At 37.7% G+C, this 17,070-nt stretch overlaps 4 protein-coding genes across 7 annotated transcripts; 2 read left to right on the top strand and 2 right to left on the bottom strand.

The window, feature by feature from the left end:
• Positions 1 to 469: 469 nt before the first annotated feature.
• LOC114553699 (probable intracellular septation protein A) lies at positions 470 to 1,427 on the bottom strand. The gene is made up of 5 exons (XM_028575038.1): positions 1,323 to 1,427; positions 1,130 to 1,192; positions 951 to 1,030; positions 721 to 851; positions 470 to 484 (listed from the first exon to the last, which is right to left on the bottom strand). Exons 1-5 carry the CDS (start codon positions 1,394 to 1,396, stop codon positions 470 to 472), a joined length of 363 nt encoding a protein of 120 aa, XP_028430839.1. The 5' UTR covers positions 1,397 to 1,427.
• Positions 1,428 to 1,756: 329 nt separating this feature from the next.
• On the top strand, positions 1,757 to 3,337 carry rbp7b (retinol binding protein 7b, cellular). Of its 2 annotated transcripts, none has more exons than XM_028575422.1 (4): positions 1,757 to 1,959; positions 2,317 to 2,495; positions 2,703 to 2,762; positions 3,015 to 3,337. In XM_028575422.1, exons 1-4 carry the CDS (start codon positions 1,887 to 1,889, stop codon positions 3,066 to 3,068), a joined length of 366 nt encoding a protein of 121 aa, XP_028431223.1. In that variant the 5' UTR covers positions 1,757 to 1,886; the 3' UTR covers positions 3,069 to 3,337. The 2 variants fall into 2 exon arrangements, with proteins under 2 accessions (XP_028431223.1, XP_028431222.1); XM_028575421.1 differs by having other exon boundaries at positions 1,759 to 1,959; positions 2,661 to 2,762.
• Positions 3,338 to 3,339: 2 nt separating this feature from the next.
• Positions 3,340 to 8,263, top strand: cenps (centromere protein S). The gene is made up of 5 exons (XM_028575423.1): positions 3,340 to 3,533; positions 5,106 to 5,229; positions 7,644 to 7,677; positions 7,816 to 7,882; positions 8,039 to 8,263. The coding sequence occupies exons 1-5, from the start codon at positions 3,504 to 3,506 to the stop codon at positions 8,150 to 8,152; spliced, it is 369 nt and encodes a 122-aa protein (XP_028431224.1). The 5' UTR covers positions 3,340 to 3,503; the 3' UTR covers positions 8,153 to 8,263.
• On the bottom strand, positions 8,008 to 13,166 carry tardbpb (TAR DNA binding protein b). Of its 3 annotated transcripts, XR_003692376.1 has the most exons (6): positions 12,407 to 13,166; positions 11,600 to 11,763; positions 11,370 to 11,510; positions 11,106 to 11,294; positions 9,950 to 11,015; positions 8,008 to 9,283 (listed from the first exon to the last, which is right to left on the bottom strand). XR_003692376.1 is itself a non-coding variant. In XM_028575412.1 (5 exons), exons 1-5 carry the CDS (start codon positions 12,645 to 12,647, stop codon positions 10,524 to 10,526), a joined length of 1,227 nt encoding a protein of 408 aa, XP_028431213.1. In that variant the 5' UTR covers positions 12,648 to 13,166; the 3' UTR covers positions 9,345 to 10,523. The 3 variants fall into 3 exon arrangements, 2 of the variants coding, with proteins under 2 accessions (XP_028431213.1, XP_028431215.1); XM_028575412.1 differs by lacking the exon at positions 8,008 to 9,283 and having other exon boundaries at positions 9,345 to 11,015; XM_028575414.1 differs by lacking the exon at positions 8,008 to 9,283 and having other exon boundaries at positions 9,345 to 11,015; positions 11,106 to 11,276.
• Between the last annotated feature and the right edge of the window lie 3,904 nt (positions 13,167 to 17,070).

Below are 17,070 nucleotides of genomic sequence, written 5' to 3'. Positions count from 1 at the left end.
ATATTACAATATCCAACCGATATCTAGTCTCATATCACAATATCGATATATTGCCCAGCTCTAATATTGCATTATTTCCTTTTTACTATACGTTTTCAGTTGTTTTAGAGTGTGGCTCATTAGGTATGAAAGTTACAAATTGAAATATAAAGCATTTTCTTTTATTTTCCTATTATCTGTTTAAGGTAGCTTTACTTTTTCAAAGAAATATCAATTTCAACAAATAAAAGCAAACAGCTGAGACAAACACCTGCTTTGTGATGTTTTTCTGAAGTGAGCATTAAAACGTGAGAAGGATTAAGTCACATTCCAGGTTTGAAGTTACCAGCTGCTAGAGGCATGGAAACCACATGAAATTTTAATAGGTGGAGTATCCGATGTCGACATGGGAGAGCTGGACTGCTTCACTGCTCATTGTTTCTGCTCGGGTCCGGTGCAAGCTTCCTGTTAGTCAACCAGAGTGCTCCTCTCACCATGAAGAAACCTGAACAGACACAAGCATGTGTTATTCCTTTCTTTGAACTAAAAATCCAGTGTATGAATCGCCCCATGTAATTTATAAGAAATGTGCTTCACCTGTACTTGAAATAGAAGCAACGGTTAAAATCAAGGAAATGTAGTACAGCTCAGGGGTGGTTTTGGCCTGTAAATGTACAAACATGAATAATTTTGATGCTGCAGTTTCTCTAGAACTTAATAACTCTTCAGTATTTTTCTTACACATGCTGCTGCTGTCAGAGTCAGGATGGTCGTGCATAGTCCTTGTCCACATGTCAGCAGCCCAAACACATGATAGGACGCCCACAAGCTCTGAGGAACTGGGTCTATAAATGTGAATATCACTGAAAACCCTATTGGAAGAGTTGAAGTTATGTCTATATTAATCCGGGTTTTGCTTGTGGTATGTAATGCATGTGTTTTTGAAATGTGTCTGATGTGATGGGATTTACCTGAAGCTATGAAGGACAAGGCAATTGAGGCTGACAGGTTGTTCAGAAGAGGCTGCCTACAGTATCTTGAGGATTTGGGCCTTTAAACAAAACAAACGCCATGATTAATGCCACATTCCCTCTTGTACAAATGACCTATGAGCTCTATGGCTCAATGCCATCACCTGTGTCCTAGTTACCTTCCCATGACGTAGAACTGAGGGACCAGGACAAGTGCTGTGAACACTGCATTCACTATTTGACTACAAATGGAATAAAACATCAGTATTAAGTAAAAAAAAAAACAACAAAAAAAACATTGCAATGAGAATGTTTAAATTAACAGACATCCGATCCTAACAGATTTTTATGACTTATGAAAACAGCACTTACAATTTTAGCCTCTGATTCCTCGTTATCCATCTGCTGCTATGATACGCCATGAAGATTAGCATGTAGAGAAACATGGGTGTCACACACTCAGGCAGATTATACTGTAACGCTACTCCGGATGGCGGGATGTGTTCAGCTGAAGAACTGCCATCAGCTCCAAATGTGACCAGGAGGAAGGATTGTATTTCACGCTGCACATGTACAAAGACTCCTGCTGCATTACATTCACTGAAAGCCCAACATCCCCACATACATTTAAGCTTGAAGATTATTTTTATGTGTTTGACTGTCTGTATTAAAGTGTTAAAGATACATTGTACTCATAAGATTTAAGAATAATGCCCTGTGCAGAGGCGCATGCTTAACAGGAACAGAATAGTTTCCTCATATTATGTGTAAAAAGTGCTGTTTCCGCCCTCCAGTGCTCCTCTGTGTGTCCAAAATATCTGCAGCCGGCCACATATCACCCCTGCCCCATATTGACACACAATTGAAACATCCCACCCATTAATTCCTGATGCTCGTGCTGTTGAGTCTTCCAGAGAGTCACATAAACATCTAAAGATGCCTGTCAACTACAGCGGGACATGGGACATTGTCAGCAATGTCAATTTAGAGGGATACATGGTCTCACTTGGTAAGTGGACACTGTTTCTTCATACACACTGATATTTGAGCTTTGTCTTTCAAAGAATGTTAAATTATGATATGATGAAAACCCTTATGTAGGCCTATAGTTGACTGAGTATTTATCTCTTGTAAATGTAAAATTGTTCTCAGCATCATTTATGTAAATTAGATGGAAAAGACTTGATTCAGACTGTGACAACAAATTTATTAAGAAAAGGACAATAAAGTGTCTGTCTGTCTGACTGTCTTGTCTGTCTGTCTATAATTGTGCAAAACAAGTAATTGTTCATTTATTTTCTGCTCAGAACATGATGGATGTGGTAGCAGGGTAAAGTTAACAAATTCATCTCATTTTTACACTTAGGCATTGATTTTGCAACACGCAAGATTGCCTCGATGTTGAAGCCTCAGAAAGTGATTAAGCAAGATGGAGACTGTTTCACAATCAGGACATTCACTACTTTCAGAAATTACGAGTGTTCATTCAAAATTGGAGAAGAGGTCACAGAAGTGACTAAAGGGATGGACAACAGGTCATGCCAGGTAATCACGTTAGTAAAATGTGGTCACAAAATATATGTGCTCACTACCACACAATATAAGAAAATAAAAGCAAGCAAATGACTTTTCAATGGCTGTAGGCTACTGCATCATAACCATATGTATATGTAGCTTTTATTTGTATTTTTCATTGTTGTTCTCTGTCAGACTGTGGTGAACTGGGAAAATGATAAGCTGGTGTGTGTTCAGAAAGGAGAAAAGAAGAACCGAGGGTGGACTCACTGGATTCAGGGAGACGAGCTTCATCTGGTATGACTCTGCAGTTTTTATTCTGGTGGCACCTGACAGTCCAGATAGTGTTTTGGTTCAACACTTCATGTCATATGATGATGTATACTATTGTGTGGACTTAAAGGCTTCATAGAATTATAATGTTCATTAGTTCTATACATAAGAACATTTTGCTCTCCCCTGAAAACTGATACAATTAATTCAGTCACATGCTCACTTTTAGCATTGTTTGTTGGAAAATTGTACAACTTTTATGTTTTCTCTCCTCAGGAACTTACCTGTGAGGATCAAGTCTGCAAGCAAGTTTATAAAAGGACTCTGTGATCTTGTTTTTTTAAAACCATATCAGACTTCAGAGAAATAAATTCACAGTAGGCCTATTGAATGAAAATGAGTTGGCATAAGCCACACAATGTCTTATATGCTTTATAAAGAGAATTATATAAGAGTTATTTGAGTGTAATAGACTAGGAGTGTCAAATCATAGACTGTTAATATTAATATCTACAGTCAATGGATTAAATGCTTAAACATTACAGTACCTCCTCCGGGCCACAAGGTGGTTCTGTATATTAAACATGCACTTAAACTCAGGAGTTGTTGGTTTGCTGGTGAATTTGTGCCGCGAGTTTTTGTTTTCTAGTTTTACCTTCAAACAAACAACTTGACATGATATGTTTCTCACACCTTAGTGGATTTTTTTCCCGAACGTTGTTACTTAATTGATGCCACTGTGGTCGAAAGTTTTTCCGCAAGAAGATGTCAGTCGATAAAGACGAGACGCAACAGGTAAGAACGTTATTTTAATTTGTGCGGCTAATAACAATATAGCTAGCCAACTAGCTACATCTCCGTTTACTTGTGGTTTAACAACATTGGTGGAAGAAGTATTCCGACCCTTTAATAACCACACTGTAAAAATACTCTGTTACAAGTAAAAGCACTGCATTGAAAATGTTACCTAAGTAAAAGTATATAAGTGTCATCTGGAAGATGTAGGCCTACTTAAAGTATTACAAGTAAAAGTACTCAATGCAGACAAATCCTCACATTTTAGAAACTGGAAATGTGTTTCTTGTGATTAATGAATTGTCTAATCCGTTCAGCTGTAACGTTAATTGTAGGGTAGGCTATATATTGTTGCGTAGTTTAGTTTTTAACAAAACGTCGTATTTTATAAACGTGTTTTGTATGCAAAAATCTTAAATTGTAAAGTAATTTAGTAAGCTATCAGATGAATCTAGTAGAGTTTTTAACAGTACAATATTTCTCTCTGACATGTAGTGGAGTAGAAGTAGAAAGTGGCATGAAAAGGATGAAAAGTAAAGTACAAGTACCTCAAATTTATACTTAAGTACAGTACTGGAGTAAATGTATTTACAGTAGTTACGTTCCACCACTGAGCAACAGACAGGTAAAATAATGTGTATTAGAGCTGCAAAGATGAATCGATTAGTTGTCAACTCTTAAATTAATCGCCAACTATTTTGATAATCGATCGGTTAGTCCATGGGTGTCAAACTCAATTTCACAAGGGCCACACTGGAAATGACGATCACAATAAGGGCCAGACATGTTGAGTTTAGTGACATGCTTTTATTTAACAAAAAAAGTCTATCAACTTTATTACTGCATATCTCCTATAGCTTTCTCCCACAGTTTGGTCGACATAAACCCAAAAAAAGTCAGCAAAAAAGTTTCTTAGCCATCGTAGAATTTAGCAAGTCATGAAAAACAAACATTACATTTTTAAAAGCAGCTACCACCCAGCCGACTCACAACAACCACAGCCTTAATATTTAAAAACTCTGCTTCTGGGGGGATTCTGAGTCTCAAAGTTGGCCAAATTCTGCACGGCAGTGTCGCATAATTACAGTATGAAAAACAGTTTCTTGATTTTTATTTTATATTTTTTTGGTATGGTGCACAACTAGTCGGGCTAAAATTAGCTGTGAACCTAAATTGAAATGAAGGGCCGGATCAAAATTTGCAAGGGGCCGGAGTTGGCCCCCGGGCCTTGAGTTTGACACATGTGGGTTAGTCTGTTTGAGTAATTTTTTTTTAAGACCAAAGTAAAAATTCTTTGATTCCAGCTTCTTAAATGTGAATATTTTCTAGTTTCTTCTCTCCTCTGTGACAGTAAACGGAATATCTTTGAGCTGTGGACAAAACAAGACATTTGAGGATGTCATCTTGGACTTTTGGGAAACACTGATTCACATTTTTCACCATTTTATGACATTTTAGAGACCAAACAACTCAACAGATTAATCAACTATGAAAATAATCGTTAGTTGCAGCCCTAATGTATATTAATACATATTGATTTCTTGTAATCTGATTTCATGTTTTGAATTTCAGAGGTTAAAGGCAGCAGTCCATTATACCGTGGGACGCCTGTGTCAGAGGATGGGAGAGGACCACCGGAGAGAGTTCAGTCGACAAGTCATAGCAGCGATAGCCGAGACAGCATTCAGACAGTGTGGTGGGTGTCGCAACTAACGTTAGTCCAGCAGAGACACGCAGTGCGTACCTAATGGTAAAACTCCTAGGCATCCTGTTGTCAAGTGTACAGCTTCAATTTATGAATCACATCTAGTTTGCTGTTTGGATAGATAGATTTAATTTTTTTTAGAATTGTTCAGTTAAGCCAACTTTGTTGAGTGTTATCTGTCCAAATGAACCATAGGGATCCAGTCACCTGAATCTAAGTTACAAGTTTCTCGGGTACATTTGTACATTTTGTGCAATCCAATAATTGCTCTGTACTTGAAGTACCAAAAGTAAAAGCACTCACTATGCAGAATAAACCATTTCAGAAAAATGTCATTTAGATTATTGGATTATAATTAGTGATGCACTAATGTGTAAGCATCACTTTAATGTTGCAGCTGGCAAAGATGGAGCTGATTTCAAATGATTACAGTAATCTATACCAATACATCATACATTATTTGTTGTATCAATTGTAGTGCAGTAAAAAGAACAATATTTCCCTCTGACAGTAGTGAAATAAAAGTATAAAGTAGCATAAAATGGAAATACTCATGTAAGGTACCTCATTCCACCATTGGAAATATGTAATACATTTTAAAGCTTATAATTTATAGGTTTGTTGTTACATTGAATTGGATTATATTGTAGTGTATGCAGTTTTCTTTTTAAATAATTGTTTACATAATTGTGACATGTTCTCCACCAGCATGCAGTGGTGAGTACAGATGGCCCGAACCGATTCCGATACATGAACTTGTGTATCGCCGATACCGAGTACCGATCCGATACCAGTGTGCCATATGTTTTATTATGTTTACTGACTGTATACTACTATCCCTGTATGGATGTGATATTATTTCTATCTTTGTGAAACATGAACAAACACAAACAAGAACTTTCTTTTATTGTCCAGTTTGATAGTTATAACGGAAAAAGAACATAAATAATCTACTTTAACATAGATTTTCTTTAGGGCTTTATTACGTGGTATCGGATTGGTGCATTAACTCCAGTACTTCCCGATACCAGCGTTTTAGGCAGTATCGGAGCCGATACTGGTATCGGTATCGGAACATCTCTAGTGGTAAGTGGACGTACAACAATTTTATCTCACATCCAGAATGCCCTAATGACACCAATACCTTTTTTATATATGTCTCAGCATCAACTCCTTCTACCACTACACAGCGCTGTGGAGTGAGGTCTGGCTACTCCACACATATATTCTGGGATAGGAGGGAAAAAAATTAAAATGGCCTGGGTTGTTTGCATTTCTTTAAATCTATCACAGTTGTCTTGTCTAAGTTCCAGACGTAGCGACGGATACTTTACTTATTGGCCTTGGGAAGGAACTTGTTTTGGTGGAACATTTGCACCCCACAAAAGCAAACGCCACATAAAATATTAACCGTTCACACAATCCAGTAACGTGAGCTATTTGAATTAGCTGGATACATGGTTAAACGTAATTTGCTCTTACCAGTGTATCGCCGTGACTACTTCGTCCACAGCAATCACCACCAATCGTTCCCAAAACATCCCAGTTAGATAGTAAACGCCATAAACATATTCTTTAAATCTTTACAATTATTATTCCCAGAAGGAACCAAGCAGACCTGCCTGATTGCACTATCCAAATTTTCTTCAAAACTTGCCATTTCAGCATATAGCTTGCTAACTCGAAATTTTGTTGTTGTTTCACGTAGCGAACAGAGTTAGAGAACGGCAATACACACAGAGCTGAAGGTGAGGGACATGTCAGGCAATAGACCTTTTTTTCACAGCAGACGTTTTCACTTGTGATAGTAGGAAAAGCACAGCTGAAATTGATAACCTCAACAATGGCTCAATTCCATCAAGTGTCCCAGTAAGATATTTCAGTGAGTCAGCATGAACAATAGCAGGGCCTCTCCTAAGTGGAATGCAGCCATCATTAATGGTTTTGAATACACCTGTGCTTTTCCTACTAGGACATGTCAACATGTCTGCCGTAAAAAAGGTCTGTTATCCTGGAAATGTACTTCCGTTGATCCAGACTATAAAGAACTTTTAATATTCTGACTTGTGTACTCTAGACTGTTGTAGAAAGAAGTGGCTGATCTTTACTGCAATATCTACATTGGCCATTATCAGCAACCATTCATCCAATGTTCCAAAGGCCCATTCTCTTTACTAATCTGATATCATCTTAAAAGGCTAACTGAGAAAACATTGGAGAACCCTTTTGCAATTATGTAAGCACATAATGTGATCTGAAAACTGCTGCCCTGATTAAGAAAACCAATGCAGCTGATCTCAGCTGGTATTCTGTCTATAATGGAGTGGAATGGAAATTTCTAAGTGACCCCAAACTTGTGTGTGTGTGTGTCAATCTAAACTCAACATCCCCTCACTTTTTTTCAGATGTATTTGCTAAAGACCTGGAGGCCTTTGCAAGGTGAGAATCTTTATTTTTGTTATATTAACGGATGAGTTAACAATGTACTGCCTTTTTTAATTTATAAAATAGAACTAGACCTAGTATAATTATCTTTTTCATAATACATCTGATTTATAATCTCAACTTTGATTTCAGGCATGCTAAAAGAAGTACAGTGTCTTCCGAAGATGTAAAGCTTGTAGCCCGTCGCAGCACTGCATTGGTGAGTTATTTCCACTGTTGTCAGAAATTATACAGCTCTTCATGTAAACCACTCAAACATTTCATCCTAATAATGTTGCATACTGGTACTATGTAGGGGTATATATTCTACAGCAGACAGCAAACTTAATGTTTAATTTACCTTTATTTATTTCAGTCCATCTACATACAAAATAAAAGTGAAGAACTGAACCAGGAGCAGAGGGATTTGAAAAAGAAGAATGCTGGGAAGAGGAAGAGCAGAGACACTGAGGAGGAGAGCAGAGAATAAGGACAAGACAAAGGCAGGCCTGCAGTGTCTCACTTGTGCCCAACATTAAAATAAACATGAAGGCTGACTAATACATGACAATAAGTTAATAAAAAGTGCTATGGGAAATGATGCATTTCAACTTTTCAAGTATTCCACAGCATGAGATTTTTTTTTATATTACTTTAGTTTTATGATTTGGAGAAAATAACTTCAGTTGTCTAGGACCTGCTGATGCAATGTCAGGTGATAAGTGCATTTGCCACTGGTTTGACATACAATAAAGATTATGTATGAACTGAGTCAAAAAAAAAGGCTATTTTCTGTTAAAGTGACGGGCTACAACTACTAAATTATATACCTGACGTTTCTCCAAACTAAATGATCTAAATGTATTTTTCAAATTTGGGAAACCATAAGGTACTATTAAGACTGTCAGGCAAACTAACATACTCAGTGGCCACTTTTATTAGGTAAACCTGGATAATCCAGTGCTATTCAATACACCTGCCTAATTATTTATAAACCAACAGTTGCATAGTTAGTGGTGGCGTTGTACTGGTCTGTAGTATATTCAGTGGCGATTCTAATATTTTGCCCCCTCATGTCAATAGGACAAGTTTTAATTCTAACCCATATCTATATAATTTAGTCCACTAAAACACCTATGACCTCAGTTAATTTTACACATTTAACAAAATAACATTTTGTACTTCCTGAAGGTAAAATGTATGGCAAACAATTTTGATTTTCAATAGATTGTACAGGTATACCCAACGAAGTGGCCACTAAGTGGGCCTTCTAAAAATCACAAATTCCTAAGCTCAGCAACATGCCATTAGTTGTCTTATTACTTAAGCCAGAGTAGGGACAGACAATAGTTTGGAGAGGTGATGCCACATTGTTGAACTCCTATTTAAGGTTAAAATAACTCTCCTCCCCACCTTAAAAGTAGCTGTGGATAGTCAAAAAAAAAAAAAAAAGGATCATTCACTCAGACAAGCCATCAAAAGCAGCAAAAAGACAGGTACTACCCCATGTCATGTCTGAGAAGGCCACACACTGAAAGTGTTGGAACTTCCGTCTTCGTCCTTCAGAACAGACTTCAGTCAGGGTTCAAACGGAGACCTCGACCAGCAGAGCCCAAGGTCCCTAGATATGTGAATCGAATTAGATGTTTTTTATTTGACAAACTGACCCAAGTAATATCAACTAAGCATCTATTCAAATGAACTTTATTAGAACTCCCTTCATTTGACAGGTTTTAAACACCTCAAACAACACAAGAGCTACTGGGAATCATTGGACACACCACTCCACGTTCTCACACTATCACTCACGTCCCCCAGAGTCTTCAGCAGGTGTCATCCACATCAAGTACACACTTACAGATCAGTTCAATAACATGAAAGCACACACACCATACAGCATTCAAATCAGATAATATAAGCAATACAAATTCATCACAACATTCCACTACATTTTGATATTTCTCTGCACTTGATCGACATACTTAAAGAGTAAGGAAAAACTTGCAAAGATTTAAAAAAAGAAAAAAAAACTCTTGAAGTACTAATTAAAGAAAGTCCATGTTAGGGGGAGGCGCTCGTAGCATCTGCAGCTTCCACTCACACATTCAAAAAGCAGTCAAATTGGGCTCTTTCACTGCACAACCAGTCCGTTTCACGCGTCTCTCCGTTCGCTCACTCATCGCTTCACTCTTCGCCACAAGCCATCCTCAATCGCACTCATCAGTTCTTAAAATGTCAGTTGCGCAGTTCTTTCCATTTAAAAGTGGATAAAAGTGAAAACACCCACCGTCTCTTAGAACATGCGGAGTGAAGCCGTTCTTTGATGGCATAGCATTTACAGGTGGGAAGAGGGAGAATGATACCGATATCACCCCAAGAATGCTGCCAAAGAGGAGCTTCCTCACAGGAAAATGGAAGAGAGGTGAACTGCAGAAGAGATTTCAATGAAGGCTTTTCCACAGTACTTTACTGCAAATTAAGTTGCACTAAAAACATTTAGGTTTCAACCAGATTCTTTCCAATGCAAGATTGCCGTTTAAGTCGATGACAAAGCCGGATAATGGTGAACCACAAACATTCATGCATTTTCAAAATGGTTATCACATTTCACAATACATGCATTAGAGAATCCAGTTGAAATGGATACTAACAAATGAGACATCAAAAATAGCACTTTAGTCAGACATCCTGGTAAACAATTCACTTCAACACTTTCTAAATTAAATCTTTAGCATTTTTTTTCCAAATGTACAAAACATCTTCCACAAAAGTGTTAAGTTTTCAGATACGCATCAACACCAGAAATAAATTTGGAAAAAAGACTCATCTTTGTCACAATACTTACCATACAAACACTTAACTTACATACCCCACCCAGATGACTTTGACTCCATACTGGACCCAAAACCTGTGCTAAACCCACTACCGCTGGTTGTGGAGTTTGACCCTGTTCCCCAGCCGAGACTGGCTGAGCTGGTGCCGTAGTTGCTGTTGCCTGTACCGAAAGACTGACTCTGGTCCCTACTAGAGCTTGTTCCACTGGAAGCACTGCCTGAGGTGGATGTCTGCTGCTGGCTAGCCAGCATACCCATCATCCCCCAACTACTCTGCAGAGCAGCCTGAGCAGCAGCCATCATAGCAGGGTTCAGACTAAAGGAACCAAAATTAGCCAGACTACTGTTAGTGCTGCTCCCTAACCCACTACGGCTGCTACCAAACGCTTGAGCTCCAAAACCATTCCCAAACCGTGTCGTACGATCAAACTGCCTACTGCCATGTTTGGGCTCAGCATTAGAGATGTGAACACTGACACCTTTGATTATTAGGTCCTCTCCACAGAGAGACTGGGCAACCTGGGAGAAAAAAAAAATAAAAAAAGATATGAATCAGAGCAATGGTACTACTACAACAGGGAGTAGTTTCTACACATTTTAACAGTATACCTGATCATCCGCAAATGTAACAAAGGCAAAAGCACGGAATGGCTTAGGGATGAAGACATCTGTAACTTCTCCATACTGCATAAAGAACTGCCGTAAGTCCTCAGTGGTCATGTCTTCTGTGCAACGGCCAACAAACACTTTCCGGCTCCTCATTGGCTCGTCTGGACCTTGCTGTAACCAAAAAGGGAACTACAGATTATAGAGTATTAACAACCTGTATTTCCATATTGTATGGGTATTAAGCACTGACATTATCAAATTCACCTTTGAGTTAGGAAGCTTGCAGTCACACCATCTCCCGTCAATCATATGACGCTGGGAGACCACCTTTTCTTGAGCCTCATACTCAGTGAACCTCACAAAGCCAAATCCTTTGGAGTTTCCAGTCTTGGTGTCTCGTTTTACCTGAAAGAAACAAAAGAGCAATGAAGATCAATTGTCACCACATCCAACCCAAAGCAATGTGTGTTTAATTATGGTTGCTAATGTTATACCTGAACCATGATGACTTCTCCAAATGTGCTGAAGTAATCTTTCAGGTCCTGCTCAGATGTTTTCCAAGGAAGACCCAGTACGATCAGATCAGATGTCTTCATGTCCCCTCTCTTCATTTTCACTGCCGAGGAGGCGTCAATTTCCTCCATTTTTCTTTTGTTGTCTAAAAACGTGATCAAGAGGAATTCAATGTATTTTAACCTTACAGCTATGAGATACGACTTTTGGCTGCCATCACACCTCTGTGTGTGTAAATAACTGCAGAGCAAAATTAAATTCACTTTCTATCAACAAAATATACACAATCAATATATTCCATTGTTTCCACTGTTCTGCAAATATTCTTTTTGCAGTTATTTTTTATGTCCAACCAATTAGTAGAAAATGGGGTTTAACATGCATGCATTTTAGATTTAATTTTAATGTTTATGCAGTTGTCAGGACCCAAGTTGCACATAGTTTATTAGGAAAACCTAGCTTAACATACAACACACGCAACTTGTTTTATACGTTTTTGTAAAACAACGTTTTCCTTTTGTGTCAATTTAACTTTATAGTAATATTTGAAGCTGTAGTTCGAGCCCGGTCTACATAAATTGGCAACTTTTGTTTTGCTCTTTTTTGTGAATGGATCTCATGTCTCAAAGCGCACTTCTGGGGCGTGGACAAACTGCAGGTCACGCTATTGTCTTCTATTTCAGTGTGCTGAAGCTACATCATGAATTATAAATACCCTTCCACACCTGTTCGGTTTGGGGGTTACGTAACGTTAAAAATAAAATTGTATGTAATGTGCTCATATCTACCTTTTGGATAGTTCACCACATACACGACATTTCCCCATCCGTTTTCTGGCGCGTGTAGAATCCCTTCCACAAGACGCACTCCTCGCATGCACTGAGAAATGGGGCTCCTAAAGCGTAGGCCACACGCTCCTGGAAACTGAGCTGCCACCGTTGAAAGCAGAACAGTGCCGTCGTCCTCGGAAGGTATCTCCATGGGTTCTTCATTTTCCTCCTCGGCTACTCGAATGTATACTTCAGCCATTTTGCCCCAAATATAAAAACTTCTTGCTTAGCTATATCAAAACAATGCTAAAGCTAACGGTTAGCTCGCTAGTTGACCACAATAGCAATGAGTCAGGCTAAAGTGATAGTTAAGAAAAAAAAAGACGTCTCAGGTTGAAATACTATAAACACTAACAGTCGTTGGGGTGGGTTTAATCTTAAATTATTTCATAGATAATACCTCGCTCTGATCGCGCCAACAAGCGTGCCTCGGCCTTCTGTTCCTTTGTTCGAGACGGGGATCTGTGTCGTCAAAACTGAACGACGACCGATCAACTGTGCCGCGCTAATTAAAACTGCGTAACGTTAACTAACGTAGCTAATCCAACAAGATTTTTTTTCCAAATGGCTTGAATGAGCCTGATAACGTTATCCAAACGGAACAAAAGGCTCGTCTCGTCTCAAACGCAGAGTAAGGGGATTTTCTTTCCACGAGGCGAAATGTGAAACCACCATGTACGGCCTACCAAAATGGCTTTATCTAAGCGAAAAAGGAAGTACGTCATTGGATTGGGCGGTTTCATTTCATGGAGGTGTGTCGTTAATATAAGCAGTAACTAAATCATTCATCAGTATAACGTTGTCATAATAATGTGATTATTTGTATAGAACGTAATTTAACTCGATTAGTTGTATTGTTGATAACCAATTTTATTTCGCTCCTACCCCCTTAAAAAAGTATGGTAGGCCAGGTTGAGTACGTCCACAGCCATGACGCGTTATTATGACAAACCCACGTAACTTCTAGGAAAGGCCCGCCCTACGAAGCAGCTCGATTGGTTGGGTTTAGGCAGACCTCGAGTGGTTAAGGTTAGGATAGCCGATTGGTCCGTAGATAGGACGCCTGGCCAATAGTAGTGTGTGAATGATATTGAAGGGCAGGCCTTTCCTAGAAGTTGGCGTGGGTTACATAATAACGCCTAACTACACAGTAGCTTCGTTAGGTAGCCTACTATTATCCCGTGCCCTCTCTGTCTGTTGCTGCTTTAGAGGAGAAGAAAATCTGTTCAGGTAATGGTTCTAATACCTATGTTGGCTATATCTGTTATATGGCTGAATTCCATCCTCTCTCAGGGTTTTATAATATATTCATAATTAATAATTCTATATTACACATTATATTAACCCAGTCAGTCATTCGTGAATAACACAAGCACTTTGTAGTTACTCTAAAATGTTCTAAACTCACTTTAAAGAGGCAGAAGCTGTTATTGCATAGGTTGTTTTTCTCTCGTAAAGAGAATTGTTCTTTAGCGGTTGATGAAATTACTTTCTATAAATGCCAGAGGATTACGAAACATTGTTAAAAGAAAAGCCATCTTTATTTTAACTACTACTACTACTACAATGCTGATATTATTTTCATCCAAGAAACTCACTCAGGTAAAGATGACGAAAAGTTATGGAAAGTCAATGGGGAGAGGACATTTGGTTGACTCACGGATCCAACCACTCAGCAGGGGTTGCTATCCTCGCTCATAAATTTAAAGGGAAGGTTCTTAATACCGTAAGGGATACCGATGGTCACTGGATGGTTATTATAACATGTTTGGAAGATGCTTTTTTTTATTTTAGGCAATATCTATGGGTACTGCTCACACTCACAAAATTCAAAATTATTGGAAGAGTTGGACTCTGTATTAAATGAGTTGATGGCTAAATATCCTGTAGCTAAGGTAATTTTGGGCGGTGACTTTAACATGGTTATGGATAACCAATTAGACAGGTGCCCATCAAAACTAACTCCAAATTCAAAAAACCTAATTGACTTTACAAAAAGGCTGAATCTAATTGATATATGGAGGAAAAAAAATACATTGTTGAAAACATACACTTGGAGCAATAATAACCACACGCTACAATCCAGGATAGATTTTTGGTTGATTTCGGCTGATTTAGAACCCTCCATTGAGTCATGCACTGTTTCTCCTGCTGTTCGGACAGACCATAAGTCCATTTCTTTAGTTATTCAGGTCAGCAAGGAACTAAGGGGGAGATTCTCTAGCGGTTACTGGAAATTAAATAATTCTCTACTATCTCATGAAGAGCTAAAAATTAAAATAGAACTCCTTATCTCAGAACAATGGGAGGCTGCTAGAAAAGGGAATCATTTTGAGACATCGTGGGAACTTCTCAAATATAAAATTAGAGGTGTCTGCTCGGGTTATGGCAAGTTATTGGCACAAAAAAAGAAAAATGTAACATACACGCTAATCAACAATATTAACAAACTTACTGAAAAAGAGCATTTGAGCCAAGAAGAGAATAATACCTTATTAGACTTACAAAACCAACTAGACATTTTATATGAGAACAAAGCAAAAGGAGCTTTTATAAGGTCACATAGGAATTGGATAGAACAGGGTGAGAAAAACAGTAGATATTTCTTTAACATGGAAAAAAGAAGAAATGAAATCAATTCTATAAGAAAACTTGACATTGGGGAAAAGATTAGCAATGACAGTAAAGAGATATCAAACTTTATAAGTGCTTTTTATGAAAAACTTTACTCAAGAGATATTAATCTCAAAGATCCAAAGGATATCTTTAGCTTGATTAACCCACGTAACTGTGTGGATGCAGAATATAATAAAATCTGCTGTCAGGACATAACTCTTGAGTAGATTATATGGGGAATAACTCAATTAAAGAACAATAAATCTCCAGGCTGTGATGGTTTGACCTCTGAGATGTATAAATGTTTCTCCGAGTCTCTAGGTAAATTTCTTTTAGCTGTCTTCAAAGAATCTCTTGACAGAGGGGAGCTTCCTGCTTCTCTGAGGCAAGGTGTCATAACCCTTATCTCAAAACCACACAAAGACCCTCTTTTAATTGAAAATTGGCGTCCCATTACATTGCTAAATAATGATTATAAGATTCTAGCATCTATCTTAGCAAAACGTCTCAAATCTAAATTACACACTTTAATTGATGAATGCCAATCTGGTTTCATGAAAAATCGTCACATAGCCAACAACATTCGCCTAGTTTTTGATCTGATTGAATACAAAGACTTTCTAGATGATGAACACCTTATTGTATTCTTAGACTTTCAAAAAGCCTTTGACACAGTAAGCCACAAATTTATTTTTGACACCTTAAACTTTTTAAATTTTGGTAAGAATTTTATTAATACTGTAAAAACTCTGTACATGGGGGGGGAAACAGTTGTGTTAAATTGGCTAATGGAACCTCACCCAGATTTTACATAAACAAAGGTATCCACCAAGGCTGTCCCACCTCGCCTCTTCTATTTTTGATTGTAGCTCAAATTCTATGTGATTTAATTCACAAAAGTTCATTCAAAGGAATTACATTGAATGAAAGAGAAATAAAAATTTCACAGCTGGCCGATGACACAACCCTGTTTCTAAAAAATGAATCCCAAATAGGAGATGCACTAAATGTTGTAAACCTATTTTCTGAAAGCTCAGGCTTGAATCTAAATCTTTCAAAATGTGAGCTGTTTTCTCTTAAAAATAAACATTTGGGTCAAATACGTGGCATAAATATAAATAATTTAGTAACTTATCTTGGAATAAAAATCAGTCATAAACCACAAGTTGATGACAGAGAGTAATATATCTCTACTACACGACTCAATTAACAAAAAGTTTGATTCTTGGCTTGCAAGAGATTTATCTATGTATGGCAGGGTTCTTACTTACTTACTAAGCAGAAGGTCTCTCACGAGCAGCATATTTATTTACTTCAATTGAAATACCTAAGCTACAATGTGCCAATCTAGATAAACTATTATATAACTTTATATGGAGAAAGAAGCCACATAAAATTAGGAAAAACATCTTGACTAATAAAATTGAGGAGGGGGGTTTATCGGTAATTGATTTCTCACTTTTCAATGAGATACTAAAAATCAACTGGATTAAAAGATTTTTGAAAAATCCAAACTTGGTAAAATCAAATTCTTGCTTCAATGCCCATACTCCATTAACAGACTGCCAGTTAAATTGTCAAACTTCCATAAACAGGCTCTAACTTGTTGGTCTCTTCTATACAAACACAATTTCTCCCCTCATAAATGTTTTATCTGGAACAACATGCACATCATATATAGGAACAAGACACTCTTTATAGAAAACTGGTTTAAACATGATATTCTACTGGTATCCCAATTATTAAATAACTCAAATCACATTTTATCTTATGATGACTTCACCCATAAATTTAATTTCCATCCTCCAAGAAAAGAATTTGATATTGTAACCAGAGCTATACCCCATGGGATCATCACCCTGCTTAGAGATAAGACAGATCTGGATCAATTTAATATACAGTATCTCTCTCCAGCAATATTTCAATAAATGGTCTATCTTTCCTAGACAGAAAAGTCAACAACAAAGTAATACAAAAACTTCTATGTGCAAAATCTATCTCTGCCT

Source organism: Perca flavescens, chromosome 4 (genome assembly GCF_004354835.1).
Source record: "Perca flavescens isolate YP-PL-M2 chromosome 4, PFLA_1.0, whole genome shotgun sequence".
Taxonomy (NCBI): Eukaryota; Metazoa; Chordata; class Actinopteri; order Perciformes; family Percidae; genus Perca; species Perca flavescens.
This window is presented reverse-complemented; position numbering and strand designations above follow the sequence as displayed.

Coding starts and splice junctions, on each gene's coding strand:
- cenps (XM_028575423.1), top strand. CDS start 3,504: ATGTCAGTCGATAAAGACGAGACGCAACAG. Junction 3,534..5,105: donor ATAAAGACGAGACGCAACAG/GTAAGAACGTTA, acceptor TTTGAATTTCAG/AGGTTAAAGGCAGCAGTCCA. Junction 7,883..8,038: donor CCCGTCGCAGCACTGCATTG/GTGAGTTATTTC, acceptor TATTTATTTCAG/TCCATCTACATACAAAATAA.
- rbp7b (XM_028575421.1), top strand. CDS start 1,887: ATGCCTGTCAACTACAGCGGGACATGGGACATTGTCAGCAATGTCAAT. Junction 1,960..2,316: donor GGGATACATGGTCTCACTTG/GTAAGTGGACAC, acceptor TTTTACACTTAG/GCATTGATTTTGCAACACGC. Junction 2,496..2,660: donor TGGACAACAGGTCATGCCAG/GTAATCACGTTA, acceptor GTTCTCTGTCAG/ACTGTGGTGAACTGGGAAAA.
- LOC114553699 (XM_028575038.1), bottom strand. CDS start 1,396: ATGTTTCTCTACATGCTAATCTTCATGGCGTATCATAGCAGCAGATGG. Junction 1,031..1,129: donor CAGTTCTACGTCATGGGAAG/GTAACTAGGACA, acceptor TTTTGTTTAAAG/GCCCAAATCCTCAAGATACT. Junction 852..950: donor CTTGTCCTTCATAGCTTCAG/GTAAATCCCATC, acceptor CTCTTCCAATAG/GGTTTTCAGTGATATTCACA.
- tardbpb (XM_028575412.1), bottom strand. CDS start 12,647: ATGGCTGAAGTATACATTCGAGTAGCCGAGGAGGAAAATGAAGAACCC. Junction 11,511..11,599: donor GAGAAGTCATCATGGTTCAG/GTATAACATTAG, acceptor TGTTTCTTTCAG/GTAAAACGAGACACCAAGAC. Junction 11,016..11,105: donor TTACATTTGCGGATGATCAG/GTATACTGTTAA, acceptor TTTTTCTCCCAG/GTTGCCCAGTCTCTCTGTGG.